This window comes from Chamaea fasciata, unplaced genomic scaffold, assembly GCF_029207755.1.
Source record: "Chamaea fasciata isolate MVZ Bird 193981 ecotype frontalis unplaced genomic scaffold, bChaFas1.0.hap1 SCAF_1, whole genome shotgun sequence".
Taxonomy (NCBI): domain Eukaryota; kingdom Metazoa; phylum Chordata; class Aves; order Passeriformes; family Sylviidae; genus Chamaea; species Chamaea fasciata.
The window spans coordinates 133,266,273-133,276,401 of NW_027094086.1; the positions used below are offsets into that span (position 1 = coordinate 133,266,273).

At 36.4% G+C, this 10,129-nt stretch overlaps 1 protein-coding gene across 1 annotated transcript in view; it reads left to right on the forward strand.

The window, feature by feature from the left end:
- LOC136298094 (macrophage mannose receptor 1-like) overlaps positions 1 to 8,022 on the forward strand; it is a 55,290-nt gene extending 47,268 nt beyond the window's left edge. Inside the window, exons 27-30 of the mRNA XM_066198568.1 lie at positions 736 to 852; positions 2,307 to 2,474; positions 4,945 to 5,004; positions 5,400 to 8,022. Coding sequence (XP_066054665.1) covers positions 736 to 852; positions 2,307 to 2,474; positions 4,945 to 5,004; positions 5,400 to 5,650 — 596 coding nt within the window. The 3' untranslated portion in view covers positions 5,651 to 8,022. The remainder of the gene's footprint in view (positions 1 to 735; positions 853 to 2,306; positions 2,475 to 4,944; positions 5,005 to 5,399) is intronic.
- The last annotated feature ends 2,107 nt before the right edge of the window (positions 8,023 to 10,129 follow it).

Genomic DNA, 10,129 nt, shown 5'->3' on the forward strand with positions numbered 1-10,129 from the left:
TTCAAGGATGATCCAATTGCTAGAGAGTTGCATCCAGTTATTGCCTAGATTTAGGAGGTATTGGAAAACCTCTGTCTACCAATGGCCCACACTGTGTCTCGTGTGTGGGACAGGCATGGGAGGAGCTCTGTGGCCTGGAGTGAAGATCATGAAAGTGGAAGACTTGTACTTTGACCCTGATAGGAGATAAACAGCTTCATCCACAGCAGTCACTAAAGCTTATTTTAATGGAACTTGCATCTTTTGTTTTCTTGATCTAATTTTCCCCTTGGTTATTGCAGTTTTATGCCACTGGAGTTAAAGTTACAGCTCTTTAGTCTGGATAATATATGAGTAAACTAGGGCTGTTGTGCAATTTCATTCTCTCAACTTCCTTCTTTGGGAAAGGGATGAAGATTGATTATGCTGGACTGTAGCACTGTTGTTTGTAGCATTGGGGGCAGTGTGACTTAGGTGTCTGGTTAGATTATGCGGAGATCTCATTCACTCTCCAGCAGAACTGATTATAGCTTTCTCTTCACTGGAAGTAAATATTGACATGTGCTCAATAAAAACCTACCAGTGAAACCCATGGCAAATGTAGGTGTCTGGTACTGGGTGAGAGGATTCTCCCTCTCATTTCTGATACTCAGGTTTGTTCCTGGGTTCTCATGAAGTAGTTTCTTGACAGGACAATGAGAATGCTTTCCACTGTGAAACATCTCTAAGAGATTTTTCTTTTCCTGTGTCTTCCAGGTGCCTCTTTGGTCTCAGTTGAAGACTCAGCTGAGGCCAGCTTTCTGACCCACAACCTTGAACCACTTGAAGGAAAAACATCAACATTTTGGACAGGAATGTACAGAAATGTGGATGGTACTTTCTCTACGTTTAATGGGGTTTTTTAAAGTGAATAATTACTGCAAGCTGTTTGATATGAGTGTTGAAAATTTCACATTATACTTCTGTAATAAGATAAAGCAAGGCAGAATTGGCAACAAGCTGCTTTAATTAAATCCTAAATTTGTTGATTATTGCTTTCACATTAATGCAATTATTTTCAACTAGGTAGATATTTATATCCTTATGATAGACTTTAAAGTACAGTCTTTTACTGTTCAGGCAAAAAATGCCGGTATAACTGTCAGTGGCAGGGTTGCAAAATAGTTCAGGTGACTTGAGGTGGAGTTTTCTTTATTCTTACAACTGCCTACCCAAGCACTTGAATGACAAACTTCCTAGAATAAGATAACTTTTCAATTACATTGCTTGAACATTAACCAGGAATAGTGAAAAATTTTGGTAAAGGAAAGAATTTGAGAGTTGTCATTTATATGCATGACACATAGAGGAAAGATGAAGTTTACTCATGTGGTCAGTTGACACAAAAAATGTTTCATAAGATGATTCTAGAGCAGGGTAGATAAGCACATTTCTTACAGTGATCAAAAACATGAGTTCTTCAGCTCTTCATTACAGCTGTAGATAGTGATTATAGCAATTTCACCATATTTCAGCAACTGCATAGCTAAATTTCATACCTTTATGTGTGTATTCAGATTGGATTCAGTTGCCATGTCCTCACATGAAGGGTGTCAGGAATTACGAAAAAAGACCCCAAAATAAATGCAAAATATATAGAATGTTATAAGAAATCAAAATAAATTTTTCATGCTGAGTCTAAGAATTTGCTTGAGTACAACTTACAGTCACAAGGAGTACATTTATCCTAAATAAATAGCACTATGAAAAGAAAGAAAGAAAAAAGGAACCGGAAGGAAAAAGCAGAAAGTCCCAAGCATAGCTGAACAACAGTGATCACAAGATTTTGGAAGGAGATCTATAAAAAGGAAAATTGTCTGTGTAAAGCTTGGGTAAATGAGCAGAAACTGGAAAACAAATGGAATAAAATTGGACCTGGAAGGACTTCAATGTGGACTTTGAAAGGAGTAACACAAAACCTTCCTACAAATTACTGACATAAAGAGCATTCTGGTGAAGTTAAATTTTGACACCACTTCCTTCAAATGGAATAAATAATTGACACTGCACCATTGCTATGACTTTTGAAAGATTCTTCGTGGAACTGTCTTGCCTTTGCAACACCATGAGCCAGATTTGTCTGCCATTTTCCAAAAATTGATATTGTATCATTTGCATAAAAACTTAGGGACAACATGTTGTGTCAGAAGTAAATAGTTTAGTGGTCTGTCTCCAAAAGTGGTGACAAGTAAATTTCTCATGAAGGCAATAAATATGGAGCATGTGAAGGTGTCAGTATGGAAATTAATATTATCTTTTTTTTCCATATTCATTTTTTTTTCAATTAGGACAATGGTTGTGGCTAGATGGCACTGCAGTGAATTTTGTCAACTGGAATGTAGGAGAACCTTCTCCTCAACAAAATGAGCACTGTGTTGAAATGTATGCAGACTCTGGGTATTGGAATAATTTCTATTGTTCTTCCTACAAAGGATATATTTGTAAAAAGCCAAAAAGTAAGTGCTACATTTATGAATTAGTTCTGTGTATGGATCATGCTCTCTGCGTGCTAGTATTAGTAGATAACCATTACACACAATGCATTTCAGCTGGATATTCTGAGTTTTTATAAATGCCAAAGGATGCACATTTCCATGCCAACAAAAACATAGAATGAGTCTTATCAGAAAGTAGTTCTGAACAGTAGTCAAGTCCCTTGAGAACTGCATTTAAAGACAGTGTTCATATCTTAATTGTACCTAGCATATACACTTGACAAGTTTGCATATTTTCTGTCGACAGTTGATGAGAAATCGCAATGTAAGGACCATGCCTTGCATACACAAATCTGTCTCGTCTATATGCAAACATATTCCTCAGGGTATCCCCTCTGCTCTGCCCGTGGAGTAGCCATTGTTTATTTCCCTCTGCCAGCCTCATGTGCATGTGTTTTCTGAGCATGGCGTAGTGTTTCTATGAATTGAGTATTTATGAAGTGTGAATTATTTAACAGCCTGTGATCTTTTGTCTCTGTGTCCTCCTGTTGTGAAAAGATGAATGAATGAAAAGCAAAGCAAATAGCATAGCTTGAATGTGCTAAACTGAAGGTGTCCTAAAATAACTGAGTGTGCAAATTTGACAGTAGGGTCATCTAGTGCATATGTATTCCTAAAAGTCATCATAATAATTTCTTTCAGCATATATTGCAATACCAAAATCTCTTACACTTCCTAAGAAGGTTGAAATATGTAGCTGCAATTTACCCACTTCCTCTATAATACTGGAAACGAGAGGAATTCTGCTATCCTTTCTGTAAATTTGTTCTTGTGCAAAATTATTCTTACTTACTCAAATGCTTGTAATGATGACTGTATCTTTTACAAGAAATACTGCAAAATCTCAGTATATCCGTCTGTTCAGAGTCTATTTATCTATCTTTTTGCATTGTCATTGACAAAAATTCATAGATGTGCGTACCAAGTCTTAAAGTAAATCACCACTGTTCCTTTTCAACCATTCAATTCAACTATTTGTGCTGCTACTGGCATTCACCTGTTTTGAGGCTGAGCCATTGCAAAGAGCTGAAGTAGATGAAAGCTAGTTACTTTTTTCTAGGATTATCTTCAGCCAGTCTAGTCTACTGATCTGGAATACCATGGATTCAACCTAATTCCAGTGTCAATGCAAGTATTATATAGTCACTCACACCAAAACAGGACACAATCTAGTCCTGTGTTGTCATAGAAATGCAGCTTTTCTTGGGATAGTTTTTCAGAACCGCTCCATCTGCAGAATTTAAAGAAAATATTTAATAGCTGCAGACCGATAAATGGAGCATGGTTTTACTGAGTTGCATTGACTGTTACTGATTATGGTTGCTGTTTTCTGAAGAGACTGAAACACAAAAATGATTGAAGTCTTTCCATAAAATAGATGTTGTTTTCTGTTTCATTTATTGAGCTAATTTTTAACCATAGTAATTTGAGAGTTCTGTAGCATGTCTATTCCATTATATTCTATGTCTATTTTGTATCTAACTTATTTCCTAAGTGAAGGGGTGCTCAGCCAGGACAAGAGAATCTCTAGGGAGACCTTATAGCACCTAAAGGGGGCTCATGGAACACCTAGAGAGGGACTTCCTATAAGGGCCTGTAGGGACAATCCAAGGATGGAGATTCATAACCTCCCTGGGCAGCCTGTGCCAGTGCTCTGTCACTCTCACAGTTAAAAAAGTGTTTCCTGATATTCAGAGGGAATATCCTGTGTTGCACAGTGGTGCCCACACCCTCTCTTCTGTCACTGGGCAGCACTATGGAAAAGATGTAAGTGGGGACACTTAAAAATAATTTCAATTCCTGAGCTCACCTTTTTCAGGATGAAACATGACCATTGATTCAAGATTTAGTAATAAACTGATTTTATATCCATATCCACAAATAAAGACCATAATCTTAAGTGATGGCCCATTTACCCAGAAAGCCAGATTTCATCATCCAGACATTAAAATTTAAGTGAGCTACAAACCTTTTAGTTCAGATGTGATATCTGCTAGGACAGTGTGAAGTTCGTGAGTGATTACAAATGTCTATGCAGGTAAGCCATCAAAGTCTCTCGGTAAACCAAATTTATTACACTTTCTATGTTTATATAACAAGCACTGCAAGAATTTTTAATTATACTGAGGATTATGTTTGGTCATGTCTATCCTCAAGATGCTGTGTAGATTTTCTTGTGGTTTCACTCTGATGTCTGGATCAGTCTTCATGGAGCTTTTTGATATTCCTCCTTTTTTGCTAGTTTATGTAAATAACTACATATGAGACCAGAACACACTAGACCATTGTGTGTTTTCAGTATTTAGTGGTTTGTATCACCATATATTTATCTGAGCATGATTTTCAGTATGCTCCAAAATAAAGAAATAAATAATAAATAATGTAGAAATAAATAATAACACAAAAATATAATTTTTTTAATGTTTTCAAGTTCCAGCAACTGAAATTCCACCAGCATCTGAAATGCCACCAGCTGAAATACCTACAATGGGTAAGAATATTGTCTTTCAAGTAGAAAAAAAACCTAGCCCCACATAAGATCATAAACAAAAAAATTCTGTTCAGTTTTATGTTTCTTAAATTTTTTGATATACCCAAGTACTGTACCTGTTTCCTAGGATGACATTGTTTCCTAGAAGTACACAATATACTCTATCTGGGTGCATCTCCAAATGCAGATTTTAAAAAAATAATAATTTGTGATATAGCATACAATATTAGTGATTTAAAATCAAGCTATTTTATGTTTCTACCTTTTCTTCTCATTACTTTTGAAAAAAATGAACCCCTTTCTCCAAAAAGTTAATGAATTCTAAAGAACTTGTTTCCAGAAATCAGATAAAAGAGTATGTAGCATTTTCTTGATTTCTTCCTATTTGTTTTCAGCAATGACAAAAGATGAGAAGGCTTCTACCCTAAACCACAGCAAAACAGGAGTTATAGTTATTGTTGGTGTTATCATCCTCATTGGAAGTGGCCTTGGAGGATATCTCTTCTACAAAAGAAGAAAGAATTGCTTGCCAACAAATGACAGCTTTGAGAATAATTTGTATTTTAATGGTGATGCAGTTCCTGGAATTAGTGACACAAAGGATCTAGTGACCAACATAGAGCAGAATGAACATGCAACACTGTAATGTAACAAAAGAAACTGTAATGTAATATGTAATATAAAATGTAATGTAATAAAATAAAATGTGCCTTGTTTTATTAAAATTATGCAATTAGAATGAAGCCAAAGGTATTTTCTCATGTCCAGTTATTGTAATAGCCTGTTTCTCTGTGTGTGTAACGTCATACACTGCAGTTGCTTTATTTTGTAGCCATTATATAAGGTGAAAGATTTCAGGTCTCAGGATTTGATGATCACACTGATGAATGTGGGTCTTAAGAAAAATCATAATGTTGACTAATTGTTAAATGGAACAAGAGAAATGGATAAAATAAAGAAAGTAAAATATAGATAGATCCACTTGAGGAATGCACACAAGATTTGATGTTTCTGCATCAGATTTTTTTCAAACCATGCTGTTGAACAGATTCTCAAAGCTATTCAGTAAACATCTTCTAATTCTACCATCTTTCAAGTATTCCTATGGACTTAAGTACAGGCATAGTTACTGGAGGATAAGTCTGCATTTGGGCACTTTTCCCCTTTGAGCCACATGGGGAAAAAAACCTTTAGATACTTCAGTTCCCAGAACTTCATTCAACACAGAAAACCAAGAATGTAGTACTTCTTGTTTATGTATTCTAGGATTTAATCAGGTAAAATCTGGAGGCAAACCTCTGGAGTGAAAAATTGGAGGTTGATATTAGCTGCCGGTTTTGGCCACAAGTGGGTTTGTTGGTGAGAGGTGATGAAGGTCATGGCCAAACTTCCTTCTTGTCAGTCAACACTTACTGAGGAGAGGGAGAAAAATTGGCTGTGCAGGTTCTGAAGGTTTCTAGGAGCAGAAAGTTACTGCACAACTGTTACAGTGTTGGTACTGCTCTCTACAGCTTCTCCATAAGTAGCAGAGGTTTGTGGGATTTGTGCTGCAAATAAAGAACAGTTACAGCTTTACCAATGTAATAGTTACTACTGATTTTATTTACTTTCTAAAATGGTTAAATCAGCTACTATTTATGGATGTCTTATATTCCCCACGGAGTTTATATTCCTAATTTTTGTAGATCCTGTAAAATGTAAATCATGCATGATTACTCACTTGCATACAAAGGTTTGCAAAGATTGATTTCATGGTTACAGATTTTGCTCTGTGAAATAAAAAAATAACTATCTTTGATTTTTAAAATAGGTTTGCATTTTATAGTCTCATCCAAATAAGACATTGTAACATGATAAAGTGAAAAAGGAGATGATACCACTGGGGAGACATTCCAGAAAAAATTTGCAATCAAGTATTTAATTCAAGAGAATTAAAAATGCTGTGCTAGTTAATAGCTGGCCACAGATGTAGGTTCTTCTCTGAAATGCTGTATCAATTCTTCTCTCCTGTCCAAACAGATACAAAAAAATAGAGAAGGTTCCAAATAAGAAGCCCTACTCTGAAGATGGAGCTACTTGGCCTGCTCATTTTAAAAAGAGTGTGAGTGAAAAAGACTTGAAAGATTTTCAGAAGAGGAGAAAATTTAAGCAGCATGGCTTACAGTACCTCCTATTTAAAGACAATGGAATTGAAGCAAATTTCCCATTTCAAAGACTGATATAGAAACAGCATTTACAGCTCAGGAAATCATTACGGTTCCATGTCATAAGCAGAATATGAGCACCGATATTTTATACACAAACTCTAACGAAGTTTTTTAATAGAAGGTAGGGAAACAAACAAACTTGAACACTTTAAATGATATCTAATTAATATAAGATCAAATGGAAAGATTTTACCTAGGAACAGAGATAGCTAAAGTATGCTTCTCTATTTGACTGGAAAAAATAAATGTGTCTTATTGGAAATGAGTCATGTTCATATGGACACACTCTAATTTTTAAATTTTATGTATTCTGACCCTTCACCAAATCTTTCAACCATCTTCTACTACTGACTGCTATTCATATTGGGGTTGGTCAGGTGCCTTAGAACCAAACTGTTGCTCTTCTGATCTCTTACTTTGTCTCCAAGTAGATGACACCACTTAAGGGAGGTCTCAGGCTGTATTTTTGTTACATATATATTCACAGAGGAATTGGGTTCTTGCTTTTCTACAATATACTTGCTGAAAAAAAAGGAAAATAATTCACTGAAAAGACAAGATGATAAATAGTATGGAGAAGGGAGTTTGAATAGAAAAGCAAATAAATGTTTTAACTGATCCCTAATGGTTTATATCTATAACCCTCTGATGCTGCCAAGATTTCAGGTGGTTTAGAAAAATGAAAGAAAATATATCATTCATTATGCAGCATGAAAATAGAAAAATAGAAAGGTTTTTCACTTTTTTGTTGGGCTAGAATGTTCCTAGTGAGGTTTAGAGTATGGTTTTTTTGAAATAAATAAATGTTTATTGCTTGGAAACTCTGATTGTCCTATGTGTGGGGATTCTGGGTTAAAATCTTATATCAAGTTGTAGCAGGCTAAATTATCACAAAATTAATTTCATATTTAATATATATGGTTTTTTGAAAATTAATGTAGTGAAGCATCCAGTTGAACCCAGGGCACCTGAGGAATGACTTGGTGACAATATTCAATAGTGTGTAAGGTTTTGTCTCTTCACATTGCTATGTTTCTTGATACCCTTGTGTTTAATTCCAGTTTCCCCTTTTCTCTGAAAAAGTTTGGACTTGAGAAGAAAGGTGGTGAATCTGCACACTGTGAGTGTAACTTCCTGCCTGGGGGCAGAGTGCCAAAGGAACAATGCTGACTCAACACAAACCCCAGCAGCTTTTGTTCCTAGCCACTTTTAAAATGTCAGGCAGTGCCTTGCCTCATGGCAGATCCTGGAGCACATCTTCACAGTCCTCTGGTTTATTTTCCCGCTTTGTGGGCTGTGATGCAATCTGCTCAGACAAACACACAAACACTGAGGTAAAGCTAACTTTAGTACGTTTTACTCTTTTTCAGCCTCTCTCAACAGATTATCAATACCAGTCCTACACGAGCCAGTGATCTTTGTACAGAACAGAACCAGTTTCTTTTCCTCTGTTGTAGTTGTCCTTGTTGCCCCCTGGTAGATTTGGATATTCTGAGATGTTTTTTACAGCAGAACCACAAGACACATTTGTCTTGCTCCTGAACAAGGAAGGAAGGAGAGTCGGAAAACTGAGGTTGCATGTTCAAGCACCCTGGTGCCAGGGGGTACCAAAATGCTTGGCTCCAGACTCAGTGCAGCCATCCTTACATATGGATCACAACTTACTGAGTAATTGGATTCTGCTGCTTTGTGGAGCAGCCCTCATTTCTTCCACTTTCCTCACATGTCAGTATCCTTTTCAGGCTCCCTTCTTTGCATGGCTTTGCTCTAGCTGTGTCTGCTGGCCCTGAGGTCCCACCCTTCTCTCTCATTGCTGTGGCTGTTTCTACTCTAATTCCCTGCACACGTTTTCAGACCCATTGGTCGTTCATCTACATCTGAGTCAATTAATGAAAGCAAAATCCCACATCTTCATGTGGGTGTCCAGAGTTTTCACTACCCGCAACAGCAGCAATTTTGCTGCAGATGCAGTACTGGGGAAGGTGTCCCACACCAGCCTCTCCTGGAGGTACAGGAAATGAAATTTTTCAAAGTCCATGTGCGAAAACTGATGTAAAGCTTCCACTGGAGTCCCTTTTCTCCTCCTTGGACTCTTAAGTTTTTTGAGCACTTTAAACTATAATGGGGGAAGCTTTATCAAAGTAAACATCAGAGTTTTGTCACAATACCTGTAGGGTGTACACTTTACAGGATGCAAAATTTCGCAGATTAGTGGGATGAAAAATGAGGCAGTATTCCTCATCAGTTTAGTTTTGCTCACTAGCAATAATTGAAAATCCAATATTTTCCAGTTACGGGTTCTCTTCTTCCTTGAATTGTGTGTTTTCATTCCCAAATTTCTTCAGCTGTTGCTGTCAGTTGGGTAATTATTCCTGCATATAGTCACGAATGGAGCAAAAGAAAGAATAGGTGTCTCCTGAAGAACACAGATCTGACTTTCTACAGCTTTTTTTCTTTTCTGTGGAATTTCAGGCATAGAGAATTCTGGTTCTCTCTGACTCCAAGTCATAGTTACTTGATTTGAATGGCATCTCAGGAGATTTTTCACAATACTGCACTGCACTTTGGCTTTTTTCTTCACGTATTGATACAGAAAGATCTTACTTTTCTATTTTACATCTTTCATTTATTTATGAAAATGAGACAGTAATCTCACCTTGTGATAAAAATAATGATTCTGAGTTATAAGGTATGTTTTGAAAAATCCACACTAAAATGCTACCTGTTAGATCTTATATTTCCATGGCAAACTTTTATACAATAGAAAAACTAGCTTAGAAAGCAAAGTTTACTCATTAATGTATTATTTCAAAATTACTCATGTGACATGACACAGTTCCTTATTTGAAGCTCAGAACTTCCCTGTATCTGTTGGGTCTTAAAAAGGGTTTGTTTATCCACTTCAGTGCAGTGGGGTT